At 36.5% G+C, this 15,350-nt stretch overlaps 1 protein-coding gene across 1 annotated transcript; it reads left to right on the top strand.

The window, feature by feature from the left end:
* The first annotated feature begins 998 nt into the window (after positions 1-998).
* On the top strand, positions 999-5,866 carry LOC140156861 (uncharacterized). The gene is made up of 4 exons (XM_072179858.1): positions 999-1,256; positions 1,483-1,578; positions 3,479-3,566; positions 4,337-5,866. The coding sequence occupies exons 1-4, from the start codon at positions 1,155-1,157 to the stop codon at positions 5,137-5,139; spliced, it is 1,089 nt and encodes a 362-aa protein (XP_072035959.1). The 5' UTR covers positions 999-1,154; the 3' UTR covers positions 5,140-5,866.
* The last annotated feature ends 9,484 nt before the right edge of the window (positions 5,867-15,350 follow it).

Here is a 15,350-nt window from a genome sequence, read left to right as displayed (position 1 = left end):
TATATTTAAAAGAGCATTGCCGCATTTCGTGATCCACTCTTCTAAAAAAAATGAAATTAAAAAAAAAGGCTGAGATGTTAAATACAGGCCTAATTATGTTTGTGTGCAAAAAAATATCTTGTCAAGCGAATGAATAAATACAAATTTAATTTGTAGTATGTAAATGTTCTGCTATTGAATGGTATGAACTATTGCTAAGACTAAGAGCACGAAATAACATCTGAGCATGCAATATTTATATGAAGGATAGGCATAGGCCTACAAGTTATCTTGGCCTATCTGATTTTTGGTCTCAGCTCATGGCTCAATGAAAAAATTCAGATAGGAAATGAAATCATTTGGAGAACAAAATAAATCATTTCATAACATGCAAATGTGATGTCTTTCATTCACTGGTGATATAAGATGTCAAATATTTCATAATTTTAATTACTGGTATAATTTCAGGAACCGCCCAACAGGTGGATCGACTGCAAGTCGATATTATCGCGTGCCACCCTGAGAAAAAAATGCAAATGAATTCTCCCGAAGGCTTTACCACTCATCTCATCTCGTGTTTTAAGTGCCTTTCCTTAGCGCAAAAAGATTCCCATGGTGGTTTTAGGCCTTGTCTATTCTGTCTTATTGTTTACCAACAATAACCTGTTGTTGACTATCGGATTGGCATTGCCATTAAAATACCGCGAGTGTCTGTCTCAAAGTAGGCGGAGTTTTCCCACAGTAAAAAACTACAATGGCATTCCTGTGTGACGGCACGTGGGAAGATAGCCCTACCTAGCTGCACTAAAAGATTCGCCTAATCCCCTAGATGAGTACATGAGGTGGGCTAGATAGACCCAATCAGCACGTGGCACTGTAATACGATAAGCCACGGCGAATCAACCAATCATAAGCTGGTAAAGTCACGGTTCAGGTTGTGTATCGCCACGCGATTGGGCGGCTGCAAGTCCGTGTGGCCCCGTGTGCTGCACTGTGTCGGAATGTGTGTCCCCGATTGGTGCAAGTGAATCAAATGCTTTTGTGATCTGACACAAGTCGCACGCGAAACTTATTGACTTCATCTATCGAGATTTATTCCACCTGTATATCGTTGTGTTCATGTTTTGGACTTCAAAAAATTAAAGGATTTCTTACCAGCTGGATATACATGCATTATGCCTATGGATACTTGTACTATTACCACTCCTCTACAAAATATGACTATGGACAATAATAACAACCATGAAATGAAACCAAAAATGACTTCTGGACGCAGGGTAAGCAAAAATATTTATATTTTCTTATAATATTTGTTGGGTGTTGAATTGATGAGATGAGATGATATGATATACATGAATGATATAAATCTTGTTTAAAAGATAACATTATTTCTATCTCAACTTATGCATGCTGCTGAAATATATTTAGTTAATACTCCTCTATAGTTTCTAAAACTTATCCATGTTCTCTAAATCATGCATATGTTTCTTTTATTTATTACAGTCGTCCAAGCCTTTGATGGAGAAGAGAAGAAGAGCTCGCATCAATGACAGTCTTACTCAACTCAAGTCACTCATCCTGGAGGCCACAAATAAAGACGTAAGTTGAAGATTTCATCAAGTTTTCATGTAATTAATTAAGAATCATAATGATGAATGCAAAATTTAATATTTTTGCGATATAGTCATCATCATGTCAGAACTTCCAAGTTGCAATTAATTGTATGTACTGAATTCAATTCATTATGTTCTTGAAGATCATATTGGCGACTTCTATAAACTTTTTAGTGTAATCCTCTCTATTTTGTACAAAAATTGAGTATTTCTTCTTCGGGTGAAAACTATAGTACTAAGGAATCCTCAGTACCATATTTTTGTTAAGTGAATCATATGTTTTGAAGCTGAAGGTCATATTTTCCAAACACACATGACCTTTTCCATTCCATCCAGTGTTCATATATCGTGGGAATTTTAAAAACCTTGATGCATATTTCGTATTCATGCATTGTGTGAATTGTAAATCCACTGCTTTCAATTTATTCATTTGATATTATAAATGTTGTTACATGTCAAGGAAAATTGACAATTGTTAAAGACCTTGTGTATATGAAGGAATGTATTTAAAGTTCTTTTATGTAAACTTGTAACTTGGTTCTTATTGTAAGATTGTTGCTGGGCAGAGATTTGTACTTTTGATTGGAGGAATCAAGTTTTAATTGAATTTCATAATACCAGAAAAGATGATATGAATTGTGTTTAGCCAATCACAGATCGTGAAAGTTGTGTTTTTGGTCTGTTTCGATTTTCTTGCACTATATAAGTACTACTAGGAAGTCGGGTAGGAACTTATAGAGGAATTATTTCAGGAAGTCTTTTAGCATGTTTAGAGTCTTTTTTACATGTATCAAGGGGTATAAACCAGAAAAAATGGTTACGTTGAGTCTCCATTGTTTATGCTTGTGTCAGTTGTTTAACATGCTCAAATTCAGGCGGGAAAATTTTCGAACTGAAGTCATCTCTTCACGCTGAGAGATGATAACACTGTAATATGACACCCGTGTGACTATCATACGCGTGAGAGTCACACATTGGTCCATCCCAAAGACCTAGCCGCCACTATCTTGCACTCTTTACCGCGATGACAGATCCGCCCCAAGACGTCTTGGTGTTCCCATGCATGCATTCCGACATAGCATCTTCCCACAGCATGGTATCCCGCATCTTCCCTTTTCCTCCTCCTGGTAGATCAACATCCACGCGCTCATTGGCTCAAGAACGTCAAGCTGTCAGTCAATTTCTTACGGCGGTTGATTTGGATGAGAAGTTCTTTGTCTAAAATCAAAAATCTTTCCCACATGTCTTCAGATGATCCATTTACTAGAATTCCAATTCTTGAGTATCATCATTGATTGAGGTGTCAGAAGATGATTGGATTTATTTAGTTTTGTTATACAATTTCCTACAGTCCACACCTGTATTTTCAATACGCGAGACTGACAAATTAATTACACCTGAACTTAATTAGTAAATTATGGTGTCTGACTCTCGCGTTCTATTTCCTGGATTGGTGATCCTATTCAAAAAAACTTTTTTAAACACTTTACACCACCTCTTATGCGATCCTTGGGTATGATACTTGAACACGTTTCCTTATTCAGATCCTTGATGTTTGAAAAGATGGGAATTTAAGATGATTAACAAGGTGATGATAATCCAGTTCGAGATAAAAATGATGAATGTCCGGCCGCGATCATGAGTTAATTTTCTCGTCTGAGTTCACACGTGCAAGTTCTTGAGACGCATTTTGTATGAATTTATTGAAAAGATGATAAAAGATTTAATAATTGTAATTTACTGCGGTCAATATTGAACTGTGATTGACAAAGTCTTGAAATTTGTTACAAAAATGATTGAATCGTTTTACTGTATTTTGTCCATTTATTGAAAATAAGCAATATGATTATTAAATATCTACCGTATGTTTCGTTTTGTTCTTTCAGAGCTCTCGCCATTCCAAGCTGGAGAAAGCAGATATTCTGGAGATGACAGTCCGATACTTGAGGAATATGCAGAGACACCAAATATCAGGTAAGTTGTTGAAACCATACGAAAACAAAAATACCAAGGAAATAATGGCCTTTATTTTATTGAACATAATTATAGACTTTCTTTGGGCATGCAAGAAAGAAAAACATTTCGGCTCCGTTAAAAGGGAGTTACATTTTGCCGCTACAAATATCGCAGCTAGGTCTGTTTATTTTGGTCGAAACCATGAATGATAAACATTTCAAAGTTTAAATCGACATTTAATTTTTGCATGATGAGAATTGTATTTATCAATTTAAACATGCCATTTTAAAATTATACAAAAGCTGTTATTGACCAATTGATTATAATTGCATTGCGATGAATGGGGATAAATTGGGTCCGTCAGAATCAATGGCCACACCACCAGTAAAATGTGTTTTCGATCATCTACATTTACATTGCACGTGCCGCGGTGCCACAGGCAAAATCATCAGAATGGGGAAAAGCGCGCCAAACTTTTATGACTCAATGAAGGCACAGAGGTGATAAAATCATTTATCGGGTTGCGTAACGCCAATGAGTATCTGTTATCACGCCCGTATCGCAGTGACAAGTATGATCTATGGCAAAAACGCGCCAAAATAATACACGTGAATATCCTTGATCCCATTTCAAGATTGCCTTCCGACAAAAAGTGAAGATACCGTAGTTTTAATCAGGGATCCCTGTTTTAACAATATTTAAACCAAACGAATAACCTATAACCAAACTTTGGTCTTTATGGATCGCCCAACTAACGTTATTGTTTTCTTCCTTTTCTTTTAATCCAGGTTCACCAAACGGCACAGTAGACCTGAACCGCTACCGTCGTGGCTACAGTGAATGCCTCAACGAAGTCAACCGTTATCTCGAATCTGCAGAATCAGGAGTCCAACTCCGCACTCAACTCATTGGTCATCTCGCAAACCGCTGCAGCCCGCCCTCATCACCAGGACCCCAACAACAGCAACAGACCGTAGCCTTTGCGCCATCTCCCTCTCCAGCACCTATTGTGGCCGCTGCAATGATCCCAAGCTCCCAACATTCCACACCCGTCCAAGTACAAGTTGCTCCATCATCGGTTACCCGCAGTGAGATCCGAGTTGTACTGCCCCCTGAAGCTCTTTCTAATGGACAACTCCCGAGCCATTTTATTCCCGTTTACGCCCATGCTATCCCATCACCGACATCGCCAACTTCGTCAGTGGAGACTCCATCTTCCCCCTTGTCGACGACACCACCTCAGCAGCAGACATACGAACTATCATCTCAAATCTCTTATGAACAGCACCAACAAACAGTACCAATGTCATACATGCAAGGAGTCGCACCCACCACCACAAGCCCGATGGTTGCATGCACCGCACCATCCGTTGCCCGATCACCAGTCACCGTCCAATACGCGTCACCCGATGTTCACTTCTCCACAGCCACAGAAATCAGAATGCCAACTCCTCCAAATTCGCATGAACTTCGTCATGAAGCCACCGCTCCTCAACAACATCATGTTTACTACCAAAATGGACCCAATACATTGAAATCCGTCGTACCACAGTGCATACCTTCAGAAGAAAATGTTTGGAGACCGTGGTAGACTTGAAACTTTTTTACCATAGACTGTATACTAACTAGTACTACAAAGAGATTATATATTTTTACAGAAATACAGTATTTTTTTTATAAACATGCAACTCATGATAATGTTGCACGCATGCAGAAAGCCCAAATAACGGGCTTCAAACCAATTTCTTTGTAATGTTGATTTGAAAATGAGGCTGAACCATTCCTAACAAAAATTTCAGATGACGCTCAAAATTGTCTTGAAAAACATACGTCAAGTTTCTAAATATATTCATGAGTTCACAATTGCCTTGAAAACATAGAGGGCAATAATTTTGGATGAATCAAAGTTAATCGATGATATTATTCAAAATTGGTTACCATGGTTACGAAGAACGAACACATTGTCAACTTCATATTTGAATTAAGTAATGAAAACATTCCATGATAATTAATTGCTATGAATTCCAAATTTAACATTTTTATTGATGAACTGAAGAATTTGTAATACATACATATGATTTTTATTCATCAAATTATATAATTCATTCCACGTATATGAATTCAAAGAACAATACCTCATGAAAGTTTTCACAAATAAAATTCCAAAACATTCACTTGATTATAATGATTCTAATAATTCCACTTTTATACATGTAATCGTGTTTATTGCTGCTTTATTCATGTTTGTATATGACAGTGTTGAAGAGTATGGTCTTTGTTTATGAAATTATTAAAATGTTACAAATGAAACTTACAAATGAGTGTAATGTGTAGTTTATCGTGTTTACTGAAACGAAGAGTCTTTGGGACCGATTTCTTCAAGCATGGCTAGTGGTTAGGCTTCATAAGCCACCAGGCTATATCAATTTCACATCGTATATCACACTCTTGTATATCACTTTGAAAGATAAATCAATAAAATGATCCACATTATACTAGCCTGCTGGCTTAAGAAGCATGACTACTAGCCAAGCTTTGAGAAATCGGACCTTTCAGACCGGGATTCAAAACTGCCCCCCCCCCCCCCCTTCAGTTGTCCCTATCCTATTACACTACCCAGAACTTAGCATTACAATAGTAACTTTCATAATTTTTGCTTTCCCCGTCCAGTGCATGGCATGAGTGGCGTAGATTTCTTTTTGTCAAGGGGTTGGAGAAAAAAATCATGAAGTATAGGACCTATAATTTTATAGACAATTTTCGTACTACATGTATATACTTCGTCGCTATAGGCGGCGTTTGGCTCTGCTAACTCCCAATTTAGCGGAGCAGAAAACTGAAAGCGAGGCCAAAGATTTAATTACTCCCCTGATACTCCCATGCAATTATGTCAAGTTAATTTGCTATGTAACTATATTATAAGGACTATCTAGCTGAGACTTCGTACATATGTGAACAAGTAAAATAGAAGTATATTTATTATTACGTGTAGCATTTTGTTAATTTTAATCTGCATAATTAATTTGGGTTAATTTCTGGAAAAAATAACATGAACTCTAATTAATTATGCAGATTAAAATTAGCAAAATGCTAAACGTAATATACTTCTATTTTACTCGTACTAATTATGTACCAATTCTCAGCTATATGGTCCTTTTATATAGTTACTTTAGTTATAAATCTTTGGCCTCGCTTTCAGTTTTCTGCTCCGCTAAATTGGGAGTCCCTCATTGGAGTTACCAGAGCCAAACGCCGCAACGGCGACGAAGTGGTCAATTACGAAATCCATGCAGCACCTTTTGGCGACAGAATAAGTTTAATGCGCCCGAAAAAGTTCGGCATATTGAAGCTAAAATGGTGAAATGTGCTGTAAAAGCGGAACAGATTCGCGCGGAGAGCGCAAAATGGGCATATTTTAAACAGTGCAAGCAGACAAGAGCGTACTAGTACGTATACTATAGTACGTACAGACACCACGGTTTTCTCATCATGCTGTTCTGCATTATAACGAAATACAAAGGGTTTTACCCAAACCTCCTGGAATAGTTTATAGGCCCTTTAATAACCGATATTTTTTTACACACGTAATCAGAAGTTGACCCCTCCCATAAGGGAAGAAGTCGAAACTCGACCGCCGGTTGACCGAAGAAGAAATGGAAACCTGCTCCAACCAGACGGAACCGGCGGTCGACCGCCGGTCGAGTTTTGATTTCATCCCTAACGCCGAACGAAAGGACTTTCGTTATAGGCTAGGACGTCATCAAACTTTTGGTTTGTAAGCCATTTTTATGGGATTTTTCCTGGATTGTGATGTCATGTACCCGTTTGATATTGTCTATGCTTGGGCGAGTCATCAAGATACATCAGAATTGAACTTTTTGATACGATTTTTTTTTTCTTTTAGCATTTGTGAAAAAATGTCATAACTTGCGTTATAATGAATCGATAATCAATTCACACATTTTTTATTTTTACGCATGCAGGTGTTGCAAAAGTTTGAAAAATTTGGCTAATAAAACACAGCCTCGAGTGTTCAATTCATCCTGTCATGTTATAAGAAAGAAAAAGTGTGATCAGAAATCAAAGATGCGTCTTATGAGCGCTTCCTGCATGCGCTAAACCCATTCCTGAAGCTCATAAAATGGGATGAAAAAGATGATCCAAATTCTATGATCATGTGGCACAAAAGCAATAACACTGACCTAAGTGTTATAAGTTATAAAAATGAAAGGATATTGATGAAAGCAACAATAGATGATGATAAACACAAGATGTTGTTTAACTTAACGACTTTCGCACTTCAAAAACACTCCAGACACGTCAATTATTATGAGCACGTGTCAACTTCGAGTTTCATTGGTTTTTCTTGAGTATTATGTTGCAATGTTATAAATTTTAGTTAAACCTTAAACGCGCGTGCTTTTACAGGAGTGATACTTTTAAGTATAGCACTTAAAAGTTTATCAATACTTTTCTGAATACATTCGTTTAATTAACGCAGGTGTGGTCATTAAATAGTCTCACATTTAAGAAATTGAGTTTTTCGAGAATTTTAAATGTTGAACCGTTCCCGCCTCATATTTTCTCTATAATTAACCGTAGTGTGTTTCGGAAGATCGAAACCCCGGGATTGCAACTGCATAATTTAAGATCATCACAAGCAAATGACAAGCTTACTTCGACTGCCAGACATACATTTGCCTGTCACCAGAACATTATTTACTCCAAATGTAACATAATCTTCCAAATCTGTCTTAAAATATGTTCCTCCTCGCGAATTTGATTTGAGGTTCGTTTACATTAGTAGAAATTCTAGAATGCACGGACAAATGACTCTCAATGGAGCGATGAAGAGTTGCTCTCGCTGAAAAACAACAGTCATGTTGCCAATGCCTCGGCTTAGTCGTCATATTACGTGTATTATGCATGGTGCTATTGACGAAGTTTCGGTACTTCAAGTTCAGGGGCTGAATTTGGGACATGACAGAAGAAGGAGACATTGAGATGATCAGATCAGGTTCTTCAGATTACACCCTTCATTTCAATTGACCCGGGGTCCTAGTTATTTCCAACAGCTCTGACAAGCTATATAATCTGTTTCAGGCCCGTAGAGTTTGCGATTCCTTACGCGCTCGTGCTTACGCCCGGCCCGTGTAACTTCGATATTCAACATCTCTCGTCTGTGGCGCGATTTTAAATACCGGTACTTGACGGGTAAGCTCCAAGGCGTATAGAACCTGATCGCACCCTACAAGGTATTAGGATAATGTACCTCATCCACAAAAAGTTCACATTTTCAACAACAAAAAGTTCACATTTTCTGAAGGCGCGTTCGGGAAAGCTCATTCACAAGAACTCCAAGGAATTAATCAATAAAAGGTCCCAAAGACAATTTTATTTAGGGGCAAGACAAGTTTATACATCATTGTACGTGGTGAACATCATTTGGCAGTCTCTACTGCGATGGGTACCTGGGCGATAAAAAGATGTAAAAAATAGCAACACTGTCATCTGATATAAACCTTTATGACTCATGTGGCATCTAAATTGTCATAATGAAAGACAATTGCTTGAATTTGTTTATATGAAAATACATTAGTAACAGTATGCGGTGTCAAAATGGACATAACGTGTAGAATAGGTCATGACATACAACATTCCTTACCATGTTACCGGTACTTCATCTATCAAAACTTTACTGACAAGACCGTACTTTTTAAAGGATAACATAAACACATTGCGAGCATAATGTTGAAATGTTAAAAAAGTTCAAATTTCAAAGCATTTTATACACCAATTATACTTTCGTAGTACTCTCTTATTTTGTATTTAGCGTGCGGCAATCACTGATTATCAGTGAAGAAATCGACATGTGTCAATTACTTTACTTATGGCAGCGATCGCGCGCATTCATACCGTGATACGATGTGAATTTTACTCCCGTTTTCATTCTTTGCAACCACTTTTCAATCTTTTTAAGGGCGTTGAAATTATTTACGAATATTTAACTCGTAAATTCAATGTCCGAATCCACCTAAATTGTGGAAATATGACATTTTCGTTGATATCTATTGAATAATAATAATGTTAATATCATCATATATACCCCTTTATGGCACTCCTTTACTCTTTAGAATTAGAGTCGTGAAATATCTCGAAACTTTTTTTTAGTGCACCATTTATGTAGGTAGGGCTTGTAGGCCAATAGCCTGCATTAAACATGTTAAATCGGGTGAATTTGGCAAAGATATTGTATTTTTGTAGTCATTGTAATACATTGCACAACATCCAAAAGATTTTAACACTCTAAACACTTCAGTTTAACAAAAAAAGGAGGGGGCATTCACTCGCTTGACAAAACTTTATCGGAAATTGAATGGAACAATGAACACAAAGAATGCCTAGTCGCGTGGCGTACCGGACGTGGAATAAAAGCCAAGTTTATTGCCTCCGGCAAATTCGTAAAAAATACCGACTCGTTTTCTTGAACAACATTGTATTCATCGTCACATCGCGTTCAGCATTTATAATGTTTATTAAAATTCTTGAATTCTTTCAGGATTATTGAATCAATTCAAACAGAACTTTGAACTCTCATTTTCTTGGAAAGTTTCACAATTATTTGATAATGAGGAAATCAAGGTCATTATCCTCCCTTTTTCTTTGTTTCTTTAACGTCTTGATGACGAAAGGATTTTAATAGATCAATCAAGCATCGTTCAGATGAGTCAATACAAAATCGGGCGTCACGGTATGAATATGTAATTCAAAGTATTTTTGTTTAAATGCCAAACGTAATGTATCATACTAATAACGATTAAAATGCCATAAGAGTTGATTAAATCAATATATTAATGAAAAATAACATGTTGTTGCACTTTGATGTTTTGCAAAAGTTGATTCCTCAAATCATATACTTTGAAAACTTGACTTTATACGTGTTACAAAAGTGTTGTTGTTTCAGCTCTCTTTACAACATTACTCAAGAACCGCAGGACCTACAAAAGGAGCTGTTATATTTGAATCCTGCTACACACTCGCTATGAAATGATCCATGCAATTTTTGCCAAAGCTCACTACCATTCGCAAGATGCTGTGAACTACCAAATCGCAACAGTTAAAAAAGTTGGTAACCTTAAGCCCCACTACATACATATTTTTAATGAAACAGGTTTTATTTTGACAAATTGAAATCTAACTAGCCTCACTGCACCAATAAAAATATGAAATTGAATTCGGTGCTCCTCAGGAACATAACATCTGTTTATTGCTATCATCAGTAGATAGCACATCAAAAGTTCACGCTGATGAGAAGCGCCGCCGGTCATCCACCCCTACATCGGACAACTTGAACTACATAAAGGCTAAACTTTACTGTTGCTATTAGTATTAACAACGATTTAATTTTAAAGGAAAATGGTAGATAAATGACACTGACGTCATTATTTTTAATTATAGATCACAATTGAGACGAGCTGAGTAAACCCAAATCATAGATGGTGAATGTACACCGGGGGCAGGACAAGCTGACGATTAATTCTCAGAAATCCCAAAATTTGCGTCTTCCGGTTGCCTGTGCATTATACAATTGTGTAATAATATAATAATACTATAATATAATATAATAATATTTAATTCGGATTACAACTTTATATGAAGCATCCTTATTTTGTGATTAAGGCAAACTCAGCAAGTTCAAATACCTATACATAAGAAGAAACATTGATCATGTTGATTATTATCAAAATTGCTGCAATTATCTTACACGTGAAGCCACAATCTTATTCAAGTTTGTAAGTCAAGTAGAGAAATTAAAATATAAGGGTACGAATCATCCTAAACATGTTTTCTTATGTTTGTTTAATCAATTTTTGATAGGGATGATATTAAGTTAATCAATTTTTATTATATGACTGATGTGTATTTAATCAATTTTTGATAGGGCTTATATTCGTAATTATTAAGCTAACTGCAAAATTGTGGGCATATGAGATAATAAGATAATTAAGTATGTCTGAGCCCATTCTTATCCACCGTCAGTGGAGCCATGTCAAAGATGAGAACTAAACCTCATCTGACTTTGTGAATAAGAATTAAAGTATCAGTGAAGAAGCCAGCCCAAACATTGCCCACTAATCATACTAATTCTGATATAATCAATTTTTGATCGGGAGAATTTGTACTTATTAACTATTTTGGAAGAGAAATTAAATTACAGAGTTGGAGCCAGAGTTTACTAAAACTCCGGAAACACTGCATGATATGCCGTTTTTTTAAATGATAAGCGTTTTCAAGAGTTGTAAGAATGTGTAAACTGATGAAGTGGTTGCAAATATTCAAAAACATGTTTTAACAATGCTTTATTAATCATTTCTGCATGATGGTTAACATTTGTATTGCTCTTAACTTTGAAAGAGCGCACTTACAAAATATCCAGAAAATAAAAGCCATTAATTGTCATAACTATAGAACTGAGGCTTATATATAGCTCCGAAACATTCAACATCGCAATGTCTAAGTGTTTAAAGAATAAAACAAACATTGTTAACATGGGTGATTATATCGTAACCATGTTAACCCATGATTATAGGCAAATTTGAGTATCTAAAATATTCATATTTAGCATGTTTAGACGTCATCTGAATATTTTAAGTTATCACGTGACCCTAAAATAAGCATTAATATAAATGAAAATGATGCGAGTAATTTGAACTAAAACACGCTTTATTTATTCAAGTAAACTTTTGTGAATTCAATAATAATTTCATTTGTGTTAAAAATTCATTGAAACTGTATACATTACTTCACATGATAACATCAACTTAATTTTGTGTGTGTGTGCTGTCGTTACTCAAGTTTACAAAACCTTACTCAAGTTTGTGAAAAGTTCAGTTTTCTGTCTCAATACCTCCAATAACATGAATAATATCATCACTGATCATCACAGATAAAAGATCATATCATTTTAGCGATGAATTGGCTCGTGTTCCGTATTAAAAGTAACATTACTGAGGCCTGGGATTATAGGCCTATATAGTTCATGTTGGGTCATTGAAACTTTTTCTAGTTCATATCTGAACTTAAAATGCAAACGTTGTTGCGACCCATAAGGACAAGCTTCGATTGTGTCATTTGCGCAGACTTCACAACGAAACTCGATAAAGTCGAATATATATGATGCCATTTATGACCGATTATGGGTAGGCCTACAACGTCCGATGCTTTTTAAAAAGAAAAAATCAAAAATAATTCTCGCGTGTACGATAAGATACGTCATAGATAGTCGTAGATTTGAAATCCCTTCGTGACCTGTATACGGTTACCATGGTTACCAGTGGTCAAATTCAAAATTGCTCCACATCTTCAAATAAACTTTGGACCTTGTGCTAAACCCTCATGTCTTCATCACCAAGTGCATAGGTTCTGGTTCCCAGTCCCGTAGTTAGCAGCGGCACCTTTGATGTAAATCTCACGAAAGCCAAGGAATCACACCAAAACCATAATGATTTAAAATTATTACATTATAGAAATAATGTCATCCCTGGGCTGCGTGTCTGCTCGGTAGCCTTTGGAGATGCTGCCGTCATGGTGTAGTGTTGCAAATTATCCAAGTTTGTTGGCAGCGGCAGCCTGCACTTTCTCTCAATCCTCTTATCTTTCTTTCTCGATTGTTGGATTGTCGTGAACTTTGGTGGATGTGATTTCCATTGAGCCCTTTGTTACATGTCTGAATTAAATGTAGACCTATTTATAGAACACATTTTTCAATTCAGCTTTCAACATGAACATTCTTGAGTATTTCCTAGTATGTCATTGCTGGTATTTACCAATAAATACCGATCACCCGATTGGTTGTGCCACACAAAAAATTACTATCATTCCAAGTATACTTGTCATTATGAAACATGATCTTTATCCATGGCGTTCTTTTTTAAAGACAATTCTTGTATTCATATAAGCCATGCATGCTGATAATAAGCTTTTATTAGTTTTAAGGCTTGACTTAAACATTTTGCTTGAGTCTAACCCCATCAGGACCCAAGTATGGGCCCACCGTGGCTAAATAAAGTTGAATCTGAATCTGAACGACCGCGGTTCAACCATGAGTTCGGATTCGGAAACATGATTGTTTGAACAAATAAAAATCCCTTTAAAAGGGATGTGCAGCGACGGAAGTAAACTTTCAATTGTGGGATATGATATTGGGTAAACTTTGTTTTAATAAACTAATGATTTGATAATTTTCTGTCCTTCCATCGGGCCTTCCATTTTCATGATTGATTATATTATCATTTTTAGGGTAAGTAATATTTCACTTACAGATCCGCCGGACGGAGTCCAATGTATTAAACAAAAGATTATTGCTAATAGTAATAAGCACAAACCCCAATTTCTCATAAACTTGATCATATGAAATGTATTATTTTCATTTGAAGTTTCAGCTATAAAAGTATGTCACTCTATGCGCAGATTTGGGCACATATAGGCCGTGATGGAGTAATGTTCATATTGTGCAGAGGGCCCATTATAATGATAGCTTCATGATATTGCTATAGTAATTCCGGGTATATATATTTTTTAAACATGGATGGGTGGGTGGGGAAGGGTGAGTGGTGATGGGGATAGGCGTGTGATGTGGAAGGGGTGAAGTCGGTCTACAATAAACCCAGGCAGCAATGGCGTAGCCAGTGGGGGGCCAGGGGGCCGGTGCCCCCCGCTCGCCATGGCCGTCGGTTCATGTTAAGCCGTCGGTAGACGGAAGGTGTTGGCGAAAAAAAAATTGGGTTAACAATAGACTATTAAAAGGTGACAGAAAAAAAAGGGTGAATTTTCCAAAAATGATGAAAAATTTTGAATCATGCATAAAAAAAGTGTGTGTTTTTATGTTGTTGAACCATGCAAAAAAAATTTGGGTCAACAAATGACAACTTCCGTCGGCAAAAAAATATTTCCGTCGGTACATTTACAAGTTGTGCCCTTCCGGTTCCAAAATCCTGACTACGCCACTGCCAGGCAGTGAGGTTGTGCAGTCGCCGGGTGAAAGCCCATACCAGAGACGTTGTAGGCCTACATGTATGGCAATTGAAATCAAGGCGACCCCCTTTTTGGTCTTAAACAGGCCTAGGCATCATACATGCTCGTGATTCACGAAATGTTAATTGTTCGAAAAATTTCAGTTTTCATTAATTTGGCCTTATTGTGCATGAATCAATTTTGTTTTTAAAATGAATTTCTTCAGCATAATAATAGCTTTTTCACACCTATTTGGCCCAATTAATGTGAGTGAAGTCTTGGTCATAAAAGAAAAAACCCACTGCTAATTTTATAGATTTTGTCACGACTGAATTATGCAAGCAACGGGTAGATGTATTTTGCATCCACTCACCATTGCTCACATAGCTTCCTAAATCCAGTTTATTTCACAGAAAATATAAAATATGCACCATCCAAGTTATCAGTTGAGAGGTTGTGCATGTGTGAAAATATTGATTGGCTCTAAACAAAGGATTTGAACCGATGTCCTCCATCCCCGGTTGTCATTAAAGCCTTAATGTACAATTTTTGTCAAATTTTGATTTTGTTATAATTCTTTATTCAAAAAGTTGAAATAATATTAGTAATAACTGACGGGAATGGTTGCTGTCCATTTTAGGTTGAAATAACAAGGTAAAGTGAATGGTTCCCCACTGTTTATTTTGGCCATTTAACCTATAGTTCTATGGGAGGACATATTATCATAATTTTTAAATTATGATAAAATGTCAAACTTTGCTCTGTTGACTTACAAAGACAACAAATTTG

This window comes from Amphiura filiformis, chromosome 7, assembly GCF_039555335.1.
Source record: "Amphiura filiformis chromosome 7, Afil_fr2py, whole genome shotgun sequence".
In the NCBI taxonomy this organism is placed as follows: domain Eukaryota; kingdom Metazoa; phylum Echinodermata; class Ophiuroidea; order Amphilepidida; family Amphiuridae; genus Amphiura; species Amphiura filiformis.
Note: the sequence above shows the minus strand (reverse complement) of the source record. Positions and strands in the feature narration are given on the sequence as shown.